The sequence below is a fragment of the Emydura macquarii genome, unplaced genomic scaffold (assembly GCF_026122565.2).
Source record: "Emydura macquarii macquarii isolate MOO-44397 ecotype Brisbane River unplaced genomic scaffold, CSIRO-AGI_Emac_v2 contig_1253, whole genome shotgun sequence".
Lineage (NCBI taxonomy): Eukaryota > Metazoa > Chordata > Testudines > Chelidae > Emydura > Emydura macquarii.
Window position 1 is genome coordinate 15552407 of NW_027131390.1, and position 22250 is coordinate 15574656.

General features: G+C 43.3%; 1 protein-coding gene across 1 annotated transcript in view; it reads right to left on the bottom strand.

Moving 5' to 3' along the window:
- LOC137153136 (synaptotagmin-like protein 2) overlaps positions 1-22250 on the bottom strand; it is a 66505-nt gene that overhangs the window by 30995 nt on the left and 13260 nt on the right. The window contains exons 2-4 of the mRNA XM_067548208.1: positions 14650-15230; positions 7389-7540; positions 560-671 (exon numbers count right to left, since the gene is read on the bottom strand). Of these exons, the coding sequence (XP_067404309.1) occupies positions 560-671; positions 7389-7540; positions 14650-14750 (365 nt within the window). The 5' untranslated portion in view covers positions 14751-15230. The remainder of the gene's footprint in view (positions 1-559; positions 672-7388; positions 7541-14649; positions 15231-22250) is intronic.

Here is a 22250-nt window from a genome sequence, read left to right on the forward strand (position 1 = left end):
TTAGTCTTGCTTTGAGCAGGAGGTTGGACTAGATGACCTCCTGAGGTCCCTTCCAATTCTATGATTCTATACTTTTACATGGTATTTTTTGCACAATCAGCACAGTTAAAAAAGGACTATCAAATTCCGATGTGGCATTCTGAATCATTAACAGGGGTGGCAAGGAACTGCCAGGAAATAAGCAATGTCCCCAAAACATCCTCTTTTGTTAATGGTGCTCAGCTGCAAAAATTACACAAATATAAAACCACAATTTATCTGAAAAATTATCCCTAATACTCTGAGATTACCCATTGCCACCTTTTTACTGGCCCCTTATCAAACCATGTAGGGAAAAGCCTTGATGGAATAAGCACATTATTAGACACTTATTAAGTGAAGGTTAATATCAGACAATCCCCTGAAAAGGATTTTTAAAATATCTGTTAGTAACCAAAAGCTCAGTTAAAGAACCAGGATCTTGGTTGTTACATTTAATTTTCATGAAAAATAATGGAAACAGCCAGAGTATCCTGTGCAGTCAACGTTCACCACTGAATGATTGTCATTCGTCAGTTACCTCTCATCGCCCAAGTCTGGACTGAGTTCAGGGAAGAGAGGACTGGTTGCTTCTGATGGCAGTGAAGCTGCTCTGCCTTCCAGGCTCTGCCGGACGTGCTCGTTAGTCTCATCTATTATATAACAGAGAGGATTGGGAAATGACATTTAATTAAAAACTGCGACAGCCGCTATGTTTTATTTTGGTGTAAGCAAACACTTGTTAAATGATTCATACCAGAGCTAAACCGTGAAATTAACACGGGGTAAATGATAGGGAGGCAGGCTGGCCGCCTCTCCACTCCTACATTCTCACTCAAAAGATCTGCCAGTTTCAATGGGGTAGGAAAATGTAAAACACACACACACAGCACTTTCACAAGCAGCACTGTCAAAAGCGTGTCCCAGTCCCTTGTGATTTGACAGCATAAACAGATCTGGCTAATGACTCTACTAACGATAGGAGCTGTCAAACCAGCTATAAGCCTTAACAGGACACTACAGTGGTGGTCAATAAAGTTAATCCATTCCAGGATTTGAATTCAGCTATTTCCTGTTTTGACTCAAAGTCATCTGATCCCAGCAAACAGAGGAGGAGGCCAATAGAGTTAATAAGAGGAGATCCCTATTGTTTGTGTTGGCACAGGGATAAGCTGTGTCTTCTGAGTTTTACTGAACCAACTGACAGGAAAAACAAGAGAAGACAGTAATGTTTAAAAGCAACATGCCAGTGTACAGAAGCTGCCTTAGAAACTCAATTGTCAAACACATCTACCATACGACAAAAAGGGTTATACTCTCAAACAGGGATGAAAAATATCAACTTGTTCTGAGCAATAAAAGATACACGAATCTTAATCTTCATAAATGGTATTTATTCACTATCCCGCAATGTCTATAGTACAGAAATGATATACCTGTTACTAAACCTACCAGCACTCTTTAGATTATATTGTATGAAGCAGACCATACAAAGGCTTGTGTTCAAAGGCTCCATACACATTATGTAACATGGTATCACTGGCTGTATAGCCATAGGTTTGGATAAATGTGAGTCAAACAGCAGAGAAACTCTCTATGGACAGATTATGGTACAGCTGCTTACTGCATCCACAGGGATTCTTGTGCTTTCCTCGGAAGCATCTGGTGCCGGCCACTGTCAGACCAATCCCTGGAGCCAATATAGCAATATCTATGTTCCTAAGATCTGAAAAAAATCAAGCTAGGGTTTTTTCTTGTCTGTGAATCTTCATGTGTCAAAGATTTTGCAAGCCACTTTCTATCCTTACCTGCATCTATGTAACTATTGTCTTCATCTGGGTTGCAGAGGTGTAAATGGAGGGCAGAATATGACCCCCCCACTGGAATTTAAGTAACAATTCTGTTTGTGATGCACAAGCTAGAAACATTCTTAGAGCTGCTGGGATTCTGAAATTCTTACAGAAGTAAAATTATAGTCAGTAATGTGAGCAGATAAAACCCCACACATACAGGGAGCAGGCCACTGAGTCAGAATGTGCCATTTTTACATATGCAGTGTTGGGTAGCCTCACCCACCTTGTCTCTCCATTTTTACACAATCTTTTTTTTAGAGAACTGAACAAGTAAGTAGGATTTAAATGTACCAAGGAAAGTCAAAGAGCTGTAATGTGGTAAGAAGTCCCCTGTTGGCTGGGCAGATGCTTAGAATTGGCAAATGACAAGCAATGTATATAAAACCAAGCTGATGAACAAAAGCAAAAGCTTTCTTCTTCACCCTAACACACTTGCACCCGAGATAGTGAGACGCAAGCAGGTTATTGTTTTGGAACCAGAAAGAGAGGAGGCAAACGCTAAAGTCCCTCACATTTATACTTGCCTATTCAAGCCATGACAGGCCTGGACAACTAACAGTTGCATTCACCATGAAACTCATCACAACTATTTGCATTTTTCTGTATACTTGTTTTAAGAAGTTTCTCGGAGGTTTAAAACATAGTTTGCACTGTTGCAGCGGAGCATTGCGAGATCTTCATGTATTATCATTCAAATGACTGACGATCTAGATTTCTCTGTCAAATAAACTGTCATAATTGATTTTTTAACAACAAATGGGTTAGTTGGATATTATAACTTACAAAAGCAAGTAAAGTGGCCTTGGTCACTTTAAGAACAGATACAGTGAGAGGCAAATTCCACCCTGAATTAACAGTTGTTAAACCAGTTTAGCTTGCCTACCTATTTCTTAAAAAACAAGCAAACATAGGTATAGCTTAATAATAGAGCTTTAATACTTCAACTATTTGACCAGCTATCCATTTCTCATTGCATTAAAATACAGACCTGCACTTGACACAAGATGAAACACTAGAAATTGTACTATAGGAGACCATCCTGCATTGGCAGGGAAAAACACCTGGCTGCTCAATTAGGTGTTTTACACCTCTCAAGTACTGATTGTCACAGGATAAGTAACAAAGAAGTTATCACTAAATTCACGAAATTACCCAGTCGAAGAATAAGCTAAGACGGCTGACTGTAGGCAAACATTTACCATCACATTCCTCCCAGGATTTCAAAGCTAGTCATTATCTCCAAGACCTAAGAAATTCACTCAATGCCAAGCTATGATCATTCTATATGAAGTCCGTCTCTGTCTCTCAGGATTTTATACTGCTGCCCATCACCACAGTATCAGAGCATCTTCCATAGCGAAGAGCAATAGTGAAAGTCTCCAGTGGACTACATGGAGTCTCTGACACTTTTCCTTTGGGGTCCAAACTCTGCTTCTGGTAGGGTTGTTGGGTTTTTTTGTTTTGTTTTTTAAACTTTTAAAATTTCCTCCTGTTTCCTTTTTGCAATGGCTGAGTGTCCAATTGGGTCAGACTTTTCCAAGTAGAGGGTCTCTCATTTCATTTCATAACACAATGCTCAGAGCTTTAATTCAAGATTTAGAGCCCGAGACTCATGGAAGCATTGAGCTAATCTTGTTAAATGAACACCTTCCTCTTCCAATCAGATGTAAGAACTGACTGCAGGGTGCACAGTTCTGATCTCCAATGGGAAAGAATGAAGGTTGGCAAGACAGCAACTGAATGCCCTTATTCCACTGATTTCAGGATCAACATAGGCTGTAGGGCATGGCCCCTTCTGAGAGATTCTAGTCCTGCCTACTTGTATGGGCCAGATTCTGCTCTCAGTGACACCAGTGTCATTCTGGTGTAACTTCATCATCGATGAAATCACACCAGTGTTGGAGAAATCTTTTTTTTTTTTTTTTGCCTCTTACAGCTGAGAGCAATTGGTTAATACATTAATACACAGTAACCAGAGAAGGGATTTCAGCATTTGGCTAAATACCAGAGGAAGCCTTTGATAGAAGTAATAGCTCCAATACCTGATCTTTGTCCCATAACCGAAAACTACAGAATGGCAGTGGGAAGGTTAATAGGAGAGATTAAATTTAGAAATAATAAAGTCACATGCTGCTCCAGTGATTTGAAATCAGACTCAGATTAGAAAGAGAAACAAGGAGGAAGGGAAAAAAAGAAAATGGGAGAAGGAAGAAAGGGCAAAGTCTAACCACAACAATAAACAATATGAAAGTTTAGCAATATTTGCCATGTTTAAACAAATATGGATCACACTGCTTGAAATACATATGCAAAGACACATTTTCTGCAGTTCCAGAGGGGTAGCCGTGTTAGTCTGTATACAGCAAAAACAATGCGAATCCTGTAACACCGTAAAGACTAACAAATTTCTGCGGGCATAAGCTTTCGGGGGCTGCAACCCACTTCGTCAGATGCGTGAAATGGAAATCACAGATAAGAGGTATATATACACATCCAAGGGTAAGAAATAACAATGGGGAGGGCAAGTGCTAACAAAGTTAATTTAGTTAGAGTAGATGAGGCCTATTCACAACCATTGATCAGAAGGTGAGAATGTGTGAACAGTGACAATTACTTCTTGTAATGAGATAACCATTCCAAGTCCCTATGCAGACCCAGTCTGATGGTGTCAAGTTTGCAGACGAGTTCCAGCTCTGCAGTTTCTCACTGAAGTCTGTTTTTGAAGTTTTTTTCTTTTTATAGAAGTATGGTTTGTGGTATGGTATGTGGACTTTGGTTGCCATACTTCTACAAAAAAAACCTGTCCTCTTACCAAGCCTGTTTGCTGATGATGTTGGCGCCTCTACCAAGTCAAAAGCTCATATTCAGTGTTGGCTGCCAGCCAGATTTTTGAGAAAAGACTCCTGAGCACCCACTCCCACAATGACAGATGGGCTGCCGGCATGCCAGTCGGTATGCAAATATTGTTTGAACATTGCTGCAGACCCTGGAAGGACACCATTCCACAGAGCACTTGTTAGAAGATGCAAGTCATCATGTGCAAGTTTGGAAAGGATTTTAATTTTTTGTACGTTTCCTTGAGATTATAAAATAGTACAGTGCATGAAATCATCAGCACTTACATAAAATCTAGAGAAACCTCTCCACACCCTGAAAAAGCCATTCTACAAAGAAATAATTTAACCTGGAAAAGTGACAGAAGTTGCTATTACATCATTACACCCAATTTCTTAACCAGAATTTAATTGGGAAAAAACACAACCTAAATATCAGGTAAATATTGATATGAAATATAATGGGCCAGTTCCTCAGCCAGTGTCATTTGACATAGCTCCACTGACTTCAGAGCTGTGTCAAGTTACGTCAGCTGAGGATCTGGTCCACTGAGTCAGACATATGATAAAGGAGAAGAGAAAATGGTTTCAGGCCCCAATTCAGCAAATGTGCTCAAGCATGTGCTTTAAGCAAGTGCTTAAGTGCTTTGCTGAATTGGGCACAGGACTCTGTGTGAGGAAGTTCAAGGTGGATGGGAGAGTGCAAAGTAAAGAGTCATGCCCCACTCCTGGAGCGTATCAAGAAGGAAACACAGAAGGAGCCCAGTATGGAGAGTAAGTGGATTTGAAATTAGATGAAGCAACTCTACAGAGAGTTTTGAAAAATTGGAAGGCAACTCAACCTGGATTCTGCAAAGGAACAAAGCACAATCTTATCACTGGGCAGCTCTAACCAAAATTTATCATCAGGACCATGGCTACCCAGAATCTGCTTGAGCCAATAATTAATCGGGCATGTCTGGGTATCTGAAATTTCCCACCCTAGCAAAATAATTAATCTGCAGATAGCATAAGGCTAGCATATAGTCCCGCAGTATTTCTGCCGAGTCTGACTTGGCTCATATTCATGCTCAGGACTGGATGTGAATCATCCCCCGTGTTATTTTCCACAAGTGCTCAGGAAAAAGTGCCAAATTCAGGCTAATTATATTTGAATTCAATGCACAGCTCTACCCATCTCACAAAGAGCTGCACTATTCTCCTCAGTGCCCTTCGCAGTCAAATCAGATTTGTTCTGTTCCGTACACAATCACAAATTTACACGTGCGTGTCAAATGCCTCAAGTGCATCCTGGAATTAGTGCATGGTCCTAGACACACCCTTGCTTGGCACAACATCAGACATTTTCAGCACTGTTTCAGCACCCTTTGTCCCCTGCACAGTTGCTCCCTGGTAGTTGACTAGACCTGCTGAGTTGCCTGGTCATTCTCCTGTTAGAGAAGCAAGGGTTCCCCTCCAGCAGAAGAGGCAGAGGCTACAGTCCAGGGAGCACAAGGAAGGAGACAGCCATCCACATGGAAACCCTGAAGCAATTCCCTTCTCGTCCCTTGACAGCATGGCTCTTGCGGGAGCTCCCTGCCATCTGAAACCTCACAAACCCCTCTCAGGGATGGGTCACATTCCAGAGGAGGAATGCTAGCAAGGTAATAGTGATGGACACAGTGCCAATATACTGAACTCTGGAGGATCCCGCAGGACTGAAATGGGAGGGAACAAGCAGCCGTCACTTCCAGCCCACCCCTCACACATTTGAGCCCTGCTAGGCACCAGAGCGTCTTCAGGGTTGAAGGAAGAGAGGAATGATGCCAAGGAGGAAGCACTCCCCCCTACCGAGCTGAAAAGCACTGGGGAAAGAGAGAGAACGAGTTGGCCCTAGAACATCACATTACATTTACCGCACACATGACCACAGATTTAGACTGTGAACTCTTCAGGCCAGAGACTGTCTCTTGATATTCATAGTGTTATGGGGCCCTGGTCTCAGCTGGGATACAGAGGTGCCACTACAGGAATAAAAAATACCTTGCAAAAAATCCAGAATTTAATGAGAAGCGATTGTGAGGTGGGGAGATGTGGAGAAAGCATACCACTAATCTTGGGTCTCCACGGTCTATCTAACAAACAGAATACAGTACAGTATTCCCATTCTCACTACTCAGCCAGAGTGAAATCACACCAGGAACAGTAAACACGGTTTCAGCCCTGCACTCCTATTCAGTTTGTGGTAAAACAGAAGGTCCTCAGCACAAGTCACCGATCTCTGCTCTCCACTAACTGCGTTTGGAGCTAACTAAGCCATTTCTCAAAGGATCTCCTGTTGCTAACACTTGTGGGGCTGTTGGACCCAGTTTGTTTTGGCTGTGTTTTTATGGTGATCAGCCCAGTGCTGAGGACCCAAACCAGGTACTATGCACCATTTACTCCTAGCTATGTCCTCAAAACAGGGATGAAGTGCATTTAGTCTCTGGAGCAGGGTGAATATCACCTGTATGTCCTAATGCGGATCCAGTTACATTTCCTAGAACTGAAAACATAGTTCACAAAACCCCTGTTGGAATGTAAATGTCAGATACAGAAAGGCTAGTATCCCAAAGGTATGGCATCTAGCAATCAGACCATACAGTGTCTGGGTCTCACCTTTTTCTGGCCACAAACAGACAGTGATGTGCAGTAATGTACTTACTTTCTGGTTTCTCCTTTTTCCTTTTAATTGATGCTCGAAGCAGATCTGGTCCCGCTAACTCCTCTTGAAAACGTTTTGCCTTCACTTCATTAAACCATTCACCAGTCACAAACTTTTTCTTCTTTTCATCCTTGAGAGAGCCTTGTAATCGTCTAAGAACAAACAAAAATAAACAAGTGATGCACTAAAAATACTCTATATATCCACAAATATCTTACTGGTGCTGGCCAAAAGTCACATAGGAACCCTGACTCTAGCCAACTGATCTCACTGAGTCTATATAAAGCCTCATACAGAATTCTGAATCCAAAACTCTCTGCATGCGAAAGTCAGGTCTTCTGAGAGGGTTTTTTAATTTTTATTTAAAACCCAGGCTAACATGGGATTTTTTGTATATATTTCTAAAACAAAACCTGTTCATAACAACAGCACTTTTCACCTTCAATATGAGGAGCTCAAAGGCTCCTTTACAAACATTAAGTCCCCCAACCTTCTTGTGAGGTAGGAATCACTTCACCCGCTACTGATACGTGGCCAGGATGGATCACGGTAGCTGATTTAAAAGTTAAGGAGAGGGAGTGAAGAGTACCACATCCAATTGAAAATGCAGGATAATTTAGGTGGGCTGAATATAATTACTTATGAGGGAATTCAGGAAAGATAGTGGGCTTACAAAACACCTTCTTCACGCATCACTGCGAGGGGACAGGAATGTGGTTTTACAACTCAGCTGCCTCCACTTTCCTAGCAAGGGCATTGGTTCCGTTCTGATCGAGAGGGTAGAGTGCCATCCACTGAATCACCAACACCACTTTCTGCAGCAAGTAGATAATCCTGGATGGTCTCCCATTCGGTTACTGACCCACCCTACCCCTGCTTAGATTGTGGATTAAATTGAGATCACAGCCTAAGGGAATACAGCTGCAGGTACATCACCTTTAGACTTTTCTAATAATATAGGCTTCTATGCTTCCTGTTGAAAACTTCCTCAATCAGTATTTTACTCACTGGTACATATTTTAATCCAATCTCTCTCCAGTTTTAGGGCTCTATGGCCCAGCTGTATCCCAACTGGTGGCTATTTAGCTGGTCCATAACCAGTTAAGATCTCTCTCTAATCAGGAAATGTGTATTTTATTGTAATAAAACATCTGTAGGCAGCAAGGTAACTTACAGGCAGCAGGTGAACAGTCCCACTGGATATTCATTATGGGCCAGCTGTTGTCACCCTTATAGTGAGTAGAGTCTTACTTCTTGAATTGTCCCATTCATTTCAATGGGACTACCTGCAGAGTAAGATACTACTTCGTGTGAGTAAGGGTGGCAGAAGCTGTCCCACACTGGGGGACACTTCTGCACACGATTTTTTTAAAAACACAATCAACAATGAAATTTAGCTTCTTTCTGTTAGTTTCTTTAGTACCGGAAAGACAAAGACACACATACACCTGGTGTCAATACTTTTATAAGTAAAACACCAGACTAAGAAGTCTGTTAATTTTGTTTTGCTTTTGCTGGCACCTGCATAACTATCCTCAAAGACTAAAAATCAATGCGTTTTACAACAGAAAGTGAAAGTGTAATGCTCACAATCTGAACGACAATAACTATTTATGAATGAGATTCAAGATGCTATTGAACAAGTATTAAAGGGCGGGCTGCGCCCACTGTTAGGTACAGAGGTCATGACCCCGTATAGAAATGCTGTTGAATTTGCACCAAACACCATATTCAAATACTGTCCAACACACAGGGATGGTTATAAAGGCTTAAACAGATTGCAGAACTTTGAGATCTCTTTCTGTCAGCTGAAGCTACTCTCTTTATCCAAGATGTCTAGGGGGGTGAAGGATAGTGAAGCAACTTTGCAGCTTCACATCTGCTTAAACAAAATCTCCAACCCAGTGATGAATGGTGACCCTTGACCAGGGAGGCACAAAGCACAAAATAGTTATTTCCACCCCGGCCCAATGTATCATTTAATCACTATCAAAAGCTTACCTTATTTATGGTGAAGCAGCAGCAGGTGGACCCTGAAGCTGGAACCATCACTGTTGGTTCATCGGGCCCAGGGCCCACCCTATGCGGTGGGGGGCCAAGGAAGCACAGTGCACAGGCCTATCCCCCGCCCACTGCAGGCCTAACTGCTACAATCCTGTGGTGGTCAGTGCTCACACCAGCAATGCCATTACAAAGTGACTCCTGGGAGTGGTCAGCTGCCATGGTGACAAGCCAGCTTCGTGATGCACTATTAGCTACACCAAGTTTTGAGCAGCACCACATTCTTCATGCTTTCTGACGTTCCATTCTGCTACTGGAAGGCAAGAGCTGTGACATTTAAATGAAATCGCAGTTTGTCCTCAAGTCTGTATATACTGATCAGTTCAATAAAAAAGGATATGCAAAATGTATCTGGTAGCTGTTGGGAATCCTTGGTTAAACTGTTCCTCACTTGCCTGGGCTGACAAGCCACCCCTGCTCCAACCATACGTGACAAGCCTGTGTATGGTGTATGTAATGACTAGCAGCCACAACTATAAGCAATTGGACATTTCACTTGATTTGCACCAGTCAGCTAGGCAGTAAGAGGGGATCACCTTGGTCGGTTGGCCTGGTAACTAACCTTGCTCATTTGGTAAGTGAGAGACAAACAGCAATATTTGTTTGCAGGGGAAGATGCAGTCACCATGAATATGTGAGCTCTCCTGGTAGATGAATGTTGTGTGAGTACTTTTCGTCAATGAATTTTGACACTCTGAACTGCACAGAGATGAGAACTGCTATGATGAGCTATGCTGCAATTTACATCTCGAATGGGCTGTTCGAGGAAGTAATTGGATCATCCGTGTTCTTAATATCAAATATTCCATGGCATGAACAGGACTGACTGTTAGAGACTGACTGAGCACTCTCTAGGGGCAGCTATACTTTCCAGTCATTGCACACGTTCCATGACAGAACATTCCTATGCAGTACAGCCAGTCACATCCCTCCCAGTACGTATTGGTCTAATATGTGGAAATAGCTCAGAACATGAAACTGAAGAAAGCAGACAATGGGGCTGAGATTTTCATAGCTGCCAATAAAATTAAGGGAAGCTGAGTGGCTATTTCCCCTGCTTGGGTTAGAAAATCCCAACATTGTACTTCTCCCATTGACTACTGAAGTTCCTTCCCCACTCAAATGCAAACATAGATGGTCATAGACAAGAAGAAGGGGGTGAACACTAGCAGTTAGAGCGAAGAACTGGGTCTACTTCAAGCTCTGCCCAAGTAAATCCTTCAGGAACATGAGCAAAGTCAACTCTCTGAACCTCAGTTCCTATCTGCAAAATGACATGGTAATATTTTCCTCATGTTGCCATTGTGAAGCTAAATCCATTGATGTTTCTGACTCAGACTGAGGGCCCTATGTATTGTAACAAATCTGTGGCCACCCAAGAGCTGTACAGTTACCACAGCGTTGCACACTACAGCCACTGGGAACTTCAGGATGACAATGGGGATAAAACCCTTATCCTCCTGTTCCCGCACTTGAGAATCTCCTTAGCTCTCAGCAGCATAGTGCCCGCCCATGACACAGAGATGAGCTGTTGTGACCCCATCCATTAGCAGGCTTTGAGGGATATGCACCAGCCAGTATCATTAACAGCTGCTTTCCCTCATTATTAATGCATCAAGTAGCTGAATCATGGATATGCGGCAGGAGTTTGAGTATTATGGAAACCACTCCCCTGCCAGCTGAAAGAGGAAAGTTGGAAGAAGGCACTCCTAACTTGGGCAATATCAACAAACGCCAAACACAAAGATCACAGCAGCTGTGTCTTTCCTCATGCTACTTTTATAACTGCCTGCCCACAGAGTGGGCAATTTACCTGCCTGATGCTACAAAGTGCCAAAGGTTAGGGTCAGAACAGCAAGCAAATTATGGTGGCTTCATATATTAGCTGGACAGGAAATCACAGCAAACGATACATGGTGAACCTGGGTCTTCAGCTGTCCCAACGCATGCAAATCCAAACTGGAGACACCTGTCATTGAATTTCAGCAGTTTGCTTGGGTGGAGCATGTTTGTAGTAGTTTTACAGGCTCTGCACTTTCCCTTTGTTTGTCAATCCTTTCACTATCCTTCATGACCTCTAGAACTTCTTGAGCCAAATTCATGCCCCAGCATAAACTGGGCCAAATGCATCCTCCATTGAAGTTACACAAGGGAACAGTTTGGCCCCTTAACATCCTGTCTGAACAGCACTTTTTCTCCCGGCCACCACACCAAACAGATTTTGGCAGATACAAGCACTTCGCCGTCCTTCCTGAACTCTCCTCCTTGTACGTAACTGGCTCTGGCACACCCACTTGACTTTTTTGGCTCTCAAACTAGTCAGTGTTTTGTTTGCTAACCTGTACATTGAGCTCTCCCCAGCGATTTAGTTTGTGCACAAAAGCTTTGCTGAGTTAGCTGGCTCTCGCTCCTTGTACCTCAATACAATTCAGGGGAAAGGACGTCCAACCCCCTGAAAATGGCTGAGTGTGACACAGGAAACAGAACCACCAATTACTAATCTGAGAGGGGGTGTAAAAAACTCAGAGGATACAAAAGTATCAATGGTGGCAGGTCGCAGGGCAGATGTGGTGGGGAGAGAGCAAAGACCCTGCTTGCTGCAGCATGCTGCTCTCCAACAGTGTCATTAGAATTTAGTGCTTCTATCAGTATTACAGACTCCCTATTCTCCCTAGGGAGCCATCAGCACAGCTGGCTAGCGTAGTTCCCCAGCACCAGGGTATACCTGGCTTCATCTACATGGCTACTTGTCCTATGACACATCCAGGGAAGGGTGATGCTTTATCTAAACTCTAAGGGTTAGATCTATTGAGCTCACCTCCAAAACTACCAACAGCTCTGAGGAGAGGGACAAGGGCAGCTGGCCCCTCATTTCACCTTGTAGTATGAAGCAGAGACCATGGAGAATGAGTGGCTCCTCTGGACTACACACCAACATGTCCCCTGTGGATCCCAGAACATATACAGCAGCCCGCTTGGGAGAACGCAACGATGTTAAAGCCACCTCTCTCCCCTCCACGGATCGGAGGACAGGTCTACACTGCTGTCAACATTTGGTGGCAGTCGACAGGAGTCATGCAACCTAGCTTCCCTAACTCCTGTCGACCTCTGTTACTTTCCTTTAGCACGCTGTCTCCGCTGCGCTGCACCACGGGGAAATGCGTTCCCATCGATGCAGCGCTACGGTTTTTTTGGAGGTGGTTTAAATAGATCGACTTCTGGATCAATTGAGTGCGTCTTCACTGCCACTCAATCGATCTGGGGAAAAAATCGATCGAATTTACCGCCATCAGTGTGTACATAGCCTAAAGTTTTTGGGGGCCTAATTTCCACTCCTCTGCCTCCCCCGCACCTTTGGTTCATACAATGGAGAACATTTTGGACCAAGTAATGGTAGAGAAGTAATAGTACATACAAACTAGAGGATGCATTCTGATTTCACGGACACTAGTGAAAATCCACTGTACCTCCACTGACTTTACTCAGCTTCTCACAACTACCACCAGAGTTTTGCTCAAAAGCAGATCAGACAGTGAAAACAAATGTGCACATCCCCTACAGAAAAGCATTTAACCACATCAATTCTATTAGAGTAGTGCCCACCAGCATCACCACAGTTAAAGGTCTAAGCTACTCTTTCCAAACTAAGACCTTGTGCACAGGAGGTTAAATGTGCATTAAAACCGACCGACCAAAAGAACTGCAAATGGAAACTTTGCCAAATTTCAGCAATGGAGAAACTGTCACAAAGGAGAAAAAAATAAAACCACCAACAAAACAGTGCGGCCAATTGATTTTGCATTCTAGGAGGGTAATCATGATATTAAAACCATAATGTGGATTAGTGCCAGCAATGGTTTTTGCAGTCACACATTCTTTCAGTCTTAATCCTGGTGTACACTAGAAAAGGTTTGGATGGAATAGCTGTACCACCCAACTCTCTTCATGCAGATGCAGCTTGTACCAGAAAAACATGCTTTTGATATTGCTTATACTGGTTCCCTGCACAAAATAAGCTAGACTGGTATAACAGCCTCCACACTAGGGCTTCTGCCAGTATAGAACTGTAGTGAAAACAAAAATCACAACCCTATATTCCAATATTGCTATGCTAGAAAAAATCAGCCTTGATGTCAGTCATGCTTTCTGACATTCCCAGCCCAGTACTATCTATTGGCTAGCTGGCCTCTCTAGCATATTTCCTCTAGCCAGAGGGCAGGACATATGAAGGCTCCTCAGAAGCTGCAGTAGAAATGCTACCCATCCACCATCCCAGACAGTGCGTATTGCTCTCATGATGGGCACGGTCTTTTCTGGTCAGCAAAAAGTCAAAAGGTCACATCAGCTAGCGTAAATTGGCCTAATTCCACAGACTTTCATGGAGCTATGCTGGTTGCTCTGAATTTTCAAGTCTTGTGCTCACTGACAACCCAGAATAGCCTAACGGCTGGCATTTTAGAAGTGGCAGCAGCAACTACTAACACAAAATAGCCAAAATTCAAATGAAAAATCAAACAGAGGCAGGATCGTGTTGTGGTTAGGGTATTGCAGATCTGGGGTCTCTCCCTGGTTCTGCCACAGCTGTGTGTGTGGCCTGGGGCAAATCACTTAGCCTCTCTGTCTCAGTTCCCCAACTGTAAAATAGAGCTCATATATTGCCCTCCCTCACAGGGGTGTTGGGACAATGTGGTCATTAATGTGCAAGACGATGTGGTTGTTAATGTGCAGGGGTATTCAGGTACCATAACAAGCAGCATCATGGAAAAGCCTTATAAATATACAAGGTAAAGATTTAAAGTTCCTTTTAAACAAACCCTAAGAAACATCTACACTCCAAGATAGGAGCCTCACATCAATTGCTGCACCTGTATTTTCACTCCTGGGGCTAGAAATGCTGCTAAGGCAGTGTGATCATCCCCTGGCTGGGAAGGGAATGACTCCCATCAGTCGCCATGACTCCTCCCAGCATATGAGAGCTACTGATGAACTCAGAGATGGAGTCATGCCCAGCTCTCCTGGTGGCCACAACAGGGGAGTTGAAGAGGCAAAAGGGGAAATAGAGGGATCCTTCAGGTTCACAGTGCACACTGCAGCCTACATCCTCTCAACACATACACCTACCTGAGGGGAATAGGAGGGGGGAGATCATAGTACAATGAGCCTCACAGATCAGCATTTGTGTGCACTCAAGCTCTCTTACCTGATACGATCACCATCTTTTTTCTTCAACTCTGCATCTCTCTGCAGAACCTTCATAAGCTTCTCATACTCCTCTTCTGTCAGAAAGCTTAGGTCCAGCATCTTCTCTGCAATGATCTTCTGCCAGCTGAAGCACTGATAGACCAGACACTATTTGAGATCAGACTGTGACGGTGCCATCAGCAGCCCCCTGATCAGAGAGTGTCAGAGTGCTAAACAGTATTAGCACTTGAAAGAAATACTTCACAACAGCATGGCTTGGAGGGAAGTTGTATTAAGATCTCAACTCGTATTTCAAGGCACTAAGAAGTTCTCTGGCATGGTTTTCTATACAGAATGCCTGCTTGTGCCAGGGAAAATCTCTCCAGAGCTACGTTCCTTCGTCTGTTTCGCACACAGTCACAGAATTCTTGAGCCAATGTCAATCAAATATCCAAATATAGAGAAGAGAGCTTCCCACTGGCTTCTGCTGCCTCGCAAGGGATGAAGGACCGACTCAGACGTTACAGACATCAACCACCAGAACTTCTGGCATGTGTTCTCCTCAGTAAAGAAGTCATCTCAAGTGTAGTTCAGTTGCTTCTGCAAAGAAATAGCATAGAGACGCCTTTCTAGATAAACACGACATATGGTGACTGAATGTGTACATTGGGGGTGTTTATTTGTTCTTAAGCACAGGTCCCATAGCAAGCTGTCCTGCTTTGCTCCCCAGCTCTGACAGCTCTTGATACAGTATCAGCCTAACCATGATATAAGCTTACTTTAGTTAGCTTCATGAGAACTGGTGAACAGCTTCCCTAGCACACTGCTTGTAAAACTAACGGGTAAGAAACACAGGCAAGGTATTAATTCACTTCACCTCCATTTCCCCACCTGTAAAAGGAGGTGAATGACAGACACGTAACCATTTAAGAGATCAAAAAAGTGGTATATACATGCTAACTATTACTGCTCGTTAATCTACAAAAAAAAGCCTTAATGCTGCTCATTTCTCCTTACACTGCATCCGTATTTGCTATTCAAACAGTAGGGTTTTTAAATCATTCTGTGGTCCAGCCGGCACTGGGAGCATGAGGTGGAGAGGGGGAACAGATCATGAGTTGGTCTGTTACAATGTGCCCCACTGCTCTAACCAATTTGAAGGCAAGGAAGTTCCTGACAACCTGTAGGGGGAGTTACCTCCAGGTTCTCTCAGACAGAAGGTCACTATGAAGAAGCAGTAGCGGAAATTAAAGGTTGTCCACAGGTAATGATGAAAGATGCTCGGTGGGTGTTACCTACAGCACAGAATCACCTGCATTGCATACCTGGAAAAAAAAATGTATATCCATGGAATATGGATTTCTGCTCTGGTCCTTTAAAGTGCTTCCTATTCAAAACAGGCAGCTCACAGAACCACATGGAACAAGAGAACTCAGTGTTGCCAACTCTTGCAAACCAGTTATGAGTTTTGTGATATGTGGCATTTCTCAAAGCTTCAGCTCCTGCAGTCAGGGGATAGTGGGAGCAACTCAGCTTCCATTTAAAAGAAAGGAAAAGAGATTTCTAGCTCTCATAGTTAGAGAAAAATCTGGAAAAATGAAACCTAAAGGTTCAAATATCCATAAAAGGAACTCAAAAAGGTATTGTTTTTTAAAATTCCATTACTTTTAAATCAATCGCATAATTCCGGGAGCGTCTGACTCAAGATTTATGTATATTTGGGGTTGCCAATGCTGTTTTTGTCTGACCATAATAATATTTTCTTACCTGTATTATCAGTACCACTTTAGAGGATTAAAACAGAAATATTTTTTAAAAGTTCTCACAACTTCAGCTGAAGTTCTCACAACTTCAACTGATTAAATATGCATTTTATGCAACTTGGTACGAAATTGCACAGAGCAGTTTCATGTTTGTTTTCAGTCAGTTTCCCCTAATGGTTCTCATGCAGTATCACATTGATGGGTTTAACCAACATTTCCAGGACATGTTTAAGTTCAAATAAAATGTACCATGAAATATTTTTGTTAATATTCATTTTGTCAAAACTTTCATTTACTTTTTAACAAAACCTGAAGTTTGGGCCAAAAGTATTTGAAACAATCTCTCCAGCAATGATTCACATTTACTCAGCAACCTAATAAACTACAAACAAAACCTACCTAAATAAAACATCTACTAGTTAAATGCCGCTTTACTCTCTGGAGATTATATTTTAGTAAAATTATTTCATTATGGTATAGAAGGAAAAAAAGAAGTTAAAGTCCACCACAAAAACTGCCAACACCCTCTTTTTGGAAAACACACATAAAAGAAACTACCTGAAGCATTTACTGTGGAAAAGTTTTTTGATTTTTTTTTAAATTGTGAGAAATGTCCACCTGCTGTGTATGTAGCTGACTTCAGTGTTGCTAAGATATTGGGACCAGCCACGCAGAAGTAACTGGAGCCTACAACTATCTAAATACCTGCTGTATGCACTGGGAGCTAAGCAAAAGCGTTGCTTTTATGATTTTAACCAAAGCATGTTCTTGATGTTTACTCTGCACATTACCACACCTCAGTTGCTGTGGACTCAGGCTGGAAACAGGAAAACCCTGCAGTTATTCATCACAGTTATTTGAGAGAAGGGCAAGAGCGTGTAATTTGTTTACTAGTATCTAGAGGCACAGTAAATAAGAATAAACTCAACTGACATACACCATGTGTTATCAGGCAGGAACACGGCATTCTGTAACACATACTGGTTTCCATAATGTTTCTTAACATAAATGTCATAGATCTCATTTGTTCTCTCTCTCAAATTAAAACTACAGTGCTTTGCTATATTGGAAGTAATCCTCTCTCCTCCCAAATCTGCTATGGGAGAATGGTGACAACATGTTATTACTGAATAGGGAAATATTAAGAGACCCACCCCAGAATTGGCAAAGGGAATGTACTAGATGTCCAAAAGGGTCTTTTACATGGAATTACATTGATAGGAGGAGTCTCACTGAAGGAGAACAGCACAGAAAGAAAGAGGAAGACTTGTTGTGTAGAGCAAATCCAAAATGTTTCCAGATCCACAGAAACCCCACAAGTTAAGCAGAGCATGACCAACATGGAGGCAGGCTACTGCCATGCTTTTATCTCAGTACCATTCTTCCATGCTGCCTGCACCCTTTACTGCAGTAGCTTCTGCCTCCCTTTGGGCCTCTTACACAGACCCAAAGAAGCTGCTGCTCTGGTCATAGGAGCAGGTCACTCAGATGTAAAAAAATTCCAGGGGGAAACGTGGTGCTGCCCCAGAGCTACTCATGACCTACCCAAACCATTCCATGCAATGAAGATGTGGAGTCTATTCTGAAATGGAGCTCTATAAAAACAGCATACCCCTAACCCATAGTAATCCTAACCTTAAAGCAGGGACCCTTATCCATAGAAACCCTAACCTTAGGGCGTGGAACCTACCCACAGGAGACCTAACCTAAGCCCCAAGTCCCCTGCCCATACAAACCTAAACCTTAATCCCAATTCCCCTGCCTATATGAACCCTACACCTAGCCCCAAGTCCCCTACCCACGGGAACCCTAACCCTAGGTGGGAACCCCAACCCCTAGGGCTAGGGCTCCTGTGGGTAGGGGACTTGGGGCTAGGGTTCCCGTGGGTAGGGGTCCCTGCCATAGGGCTAGGGTTCCTATGGAATGGGAGTCTATTTCTTGTCTCTCAACGGACTTTCAATTGCTCAGTTTACAAGTGAAGAGATTCACTCACACACAACTGCAAGCGCTGCAAACTCAGCCTGGGATCTCACGGTCAAGCTGGCTGCCTTTTAGCTCTTGATTCATCACAAATATTAAAGTTTCTGGAGGCCAAACTGTGCCCTCAGTTACACGTGTGCGAGCTTACTGGAGTTGCAAAGTTTGGCCCTGCCGTTGGAACTTGGCTAACAGTTCGGTTTATGGTTGGGCCAGAACACAGCCCAGTTCACTCTCCCATATCTATGCTGCCTCTGAAGCGCTAACAGAAGTAATAACTTATTTTTGTCAGGGAAGCTGGCAGTTTGACTGAATACACACAGGGAACTCTGCTGTTGAGAAAGAACATGCCAGTTTCATATGGTATTATTCAGTCCACTATAACTGGTGAAATGGAGAGATACCAATTTCACAACCAAGGGCTAGATCCTCAGCTGGAGTAAATGGGCACAGCTCCAATGAGTTCAATGAAGCCGTGCCCATTTACACCAGCTGCAGATCTGATCCAAAACTCAGCAATCGATTAGCTTTCCTCCAATTAGCCCTGCTATTTTCTCTGTAACCAATGGCATTGAGCAGACATATAATTTATATACTCCATGCACCAGCCAAAGTCCCAGGATAAAAAGTGAGAAGAGAAAAACAAACACCAAACTTTCTCTGAAGCATTTTTATGTCTGGAGGGTTAATTGTGACTTGAAGGGAATATATTTTTCATCCAGAGTACCATGCTGAATGATCCTCTATGGATCCTCTATTCTGGCCAGCGTTTTATTTCTCCTGTGCCCTTTTGTAACTTGACTGTTTTGTTTGCTGTGTGCATATACAACACAAATTACAAGACAACTGAATTTTCCCCACCCCACCTTCCAGTCTAATCTAATCAGAACTCAAATTACTAGGTTATTCAAGGGTTTGAACAAGGGCTGTACAAATAACCGCATGTGTAAAGAACAGCTGTAAGGGCTCAATCCTCACTCAGGCAACTAGCCCAACAGACTGCATTGGAGTACTTCCAGGAATAAAGAGTACTCACGTGAGTAAAATTCTATAAGGCTGCACCTTGAGTTATTACACGCTACTATCTTCAAATTATTGTACTTTACAGAGGAATCTGCTTTCTTCTGTGTTTGTTGTAAACGTGTCTTCCCCAAACTGGTTTATTATGTGAAAATAAAAGAACTGGTAGCTTAGTTAAGCATGAAACCACAGCTCCTTTTGGAAAGTTGGCTAGTAGAGAACCTGACTCCTCGTGCATGCTGCACTTTTCAGCTATGTCAACAGGCTTTTTAACTAGGTCAAATACAAGCCATTGAGATAAACAGTGCCAGAATAATAAACCTGTTGCTGTCTATAGACATTTGTTACCTATAGATTATCTGCAGGGCACTCCAGTCTCAGATCTCATTTCACAGTGTATGTCTTGTTTCTGAGTGTTGCATGTCTTCTTCCTCATCTTCGTATGTGCAAAGATTAACAATACTGTACCACACACTGCAGGCTAAGTGGATTCCATTTACTCTCTGGTGCCATGCATACAAAAGAGAAATTGAACCAAATTAGAAACTTTAATCTGCAAATTTGGCAGACAAATCCCTTTTTAACAACCACTGCTAATGGTGACTGAATATTTGACAAGTCAATACCATGCTATCGCCTAGATCATCACAGACCCATCCAGATCTGGATCACATCACCTTCCAGAACTAAACAGGACATGGAACATATATAGTTTCTCATACTAATCCAATAAAAGTATGGGAAAATCTCAGTTTAACAAAATAATCTCCATCCTCTGTCTCACACCACAACAAAACCAGTAAAAGGTAATACTGCCCCCCTGCAAGACTATTTATGGCAAGGTGAACATAACAGCATACTGCAGAGGTCACTTATCCTAGTCCCCTCACCACCATATAACCGGTGACAACATAACAGAATTACAGACGTAAATCATCCCTCAACCTTCTCTTTGTTAAAATTAAATAGATTGAGCTCCTTGAGTCTATCATTATATGGCATGTTTTCTAATCCTTTAATCATTCTCATGGCTTTTCTCTGAACCCTCTCTAATTTATCAACATCCTTCTTGAATTGTGGACGCCAGAAGTGAACACGGTATTCCAGCAACAGTCGCACCAGTGCCAATAGAGAGGTAAAATAGCCTTTCTACTTCTCCTCAAGATTCCCTGTTTATGCATCCCAGGATCACATTAGCCCTGTTAGCTACCATGTCGCACTGGGAGCTCATGTTCAGTTGATAATCCACCATGACCCCCAAATCTTTTTCAGAGTCACAGATTACCAGGATAGAATCCTCATTGTGTAGGTACGGCCTACAGTCTTTCTTCCTAGATATATACATATGCCTGTAGCCATATTAAAAACACATATTGCTTGCTTGCCCCCAGTTTACAGGGCTATCTAGATTGCCTCATATCAGTGACCTGTCCTCTTCATTATTTACCACTACCCCAATTTGTGTGTAATCTGCAGACTTTAACTGTGATGATTTTATGCAGTGGCCTGTGGAGGGTCTCCAGCGACTGGAGGCCAAGCCTACATTTGTGCCCCTCCCCCAAGGGCTCACACCCCCTCAGAGTGGCATCCCTCAGAGCCTCCTGTGCCCCCTGCTCGTTGCAAAGGGACGGCCCGGCACGCTCCCCCCACACTTACCCGCTGCTCCAGCTCTGCGTCGCACCGCTGGCTTGGATGGGGGGCAGCCTCACCCCCCAGCCTGAGGGGATGCTGGGCCAGCCCTTCACGATGCACGGGAGAAAGGGAGGGGCTCGGCGCAGGAGCGGAAGCAGCCACCCCTCAGCCTCCTGCACCCTCTGACCATTGCGAAGGGCCAGCCTGGCGCCCTGTACTTACCCGCCACTCCATGCCCACAGCCTGGCACCGGCTCAGATGGGGCAGCCTCACCCCCCCACAGCCTGGGAGGGAGACACCAGGTCAGCCCTTCACGAAGGGTGGGGGGGCGCAGGAGGCTCTGCACCCGTCAGGGCCTCCTGCACACCCCCCCGCCTCCCGCGTGTCGTGAAGGGCCAGCCTGGCTCCCCCCTGCAGGCTGGCGGCCTGGCCCTCCCCATATGTACGCCACTGGTTTTATGCTTTCTTCCAGGTCATTAATAAAAGTGTTAAATATCATAGGACCAAGAACCAGCCCCACTAGAAACAGACCCAACAGTTAACTAGCTTTTAACCAATTCAATGTGCCATGTTAATGTTATATCTTTCTATCAAAGTGTCACGCAGTACCAAGCCAAATGCCTTACAGAAATCTCAGTAAGCAATCTAATGGGTGTTTAATTGCTGTGTAGACATACCCTCACTGTATGGCCTAGGACATGCCCCTAACTCTCTGTGCCCTGGTTTCCCCTCCCCTGCCATGAAATAGGGGTAATATTTCTCTACTTCACCAGGATGTTGTAAGGCTTAATTCGTCAGTGCTGTATGTGTAAAGCACTTTTGACATCTTCAGCTAGAAGCTCCACCAAGGTTCAGAATATTCTCCTTAAAATAAAATACAACGCCAACAGTAACTGAGCCACCTTATCCTTGGCAAACAAAGAGTGGCTGTAGGCTAGTGTGTGGAAGATGGATTAAATTTAATAATTTTCTGAAAAGTTATTGGATTAGAAACAATGGACACGACTTTCCTCTCACTTATTTTGACAGCAGCGTAGTTGCACTGACTGTAATGGAGTTACACCACTGTGAGAGGACAATAATAAAACCAAGCAATTGAATTTTGTAGAAACAGCTGTAGGATTAGCTGATCTGATAATGAACAACTTTCAACAAAGAAGGCCGTGTGGCTTTCCACATCAGCCTCCCGTGAGAAAGCCTTCTTTACAGCCATACCTTTTCTGCTGTG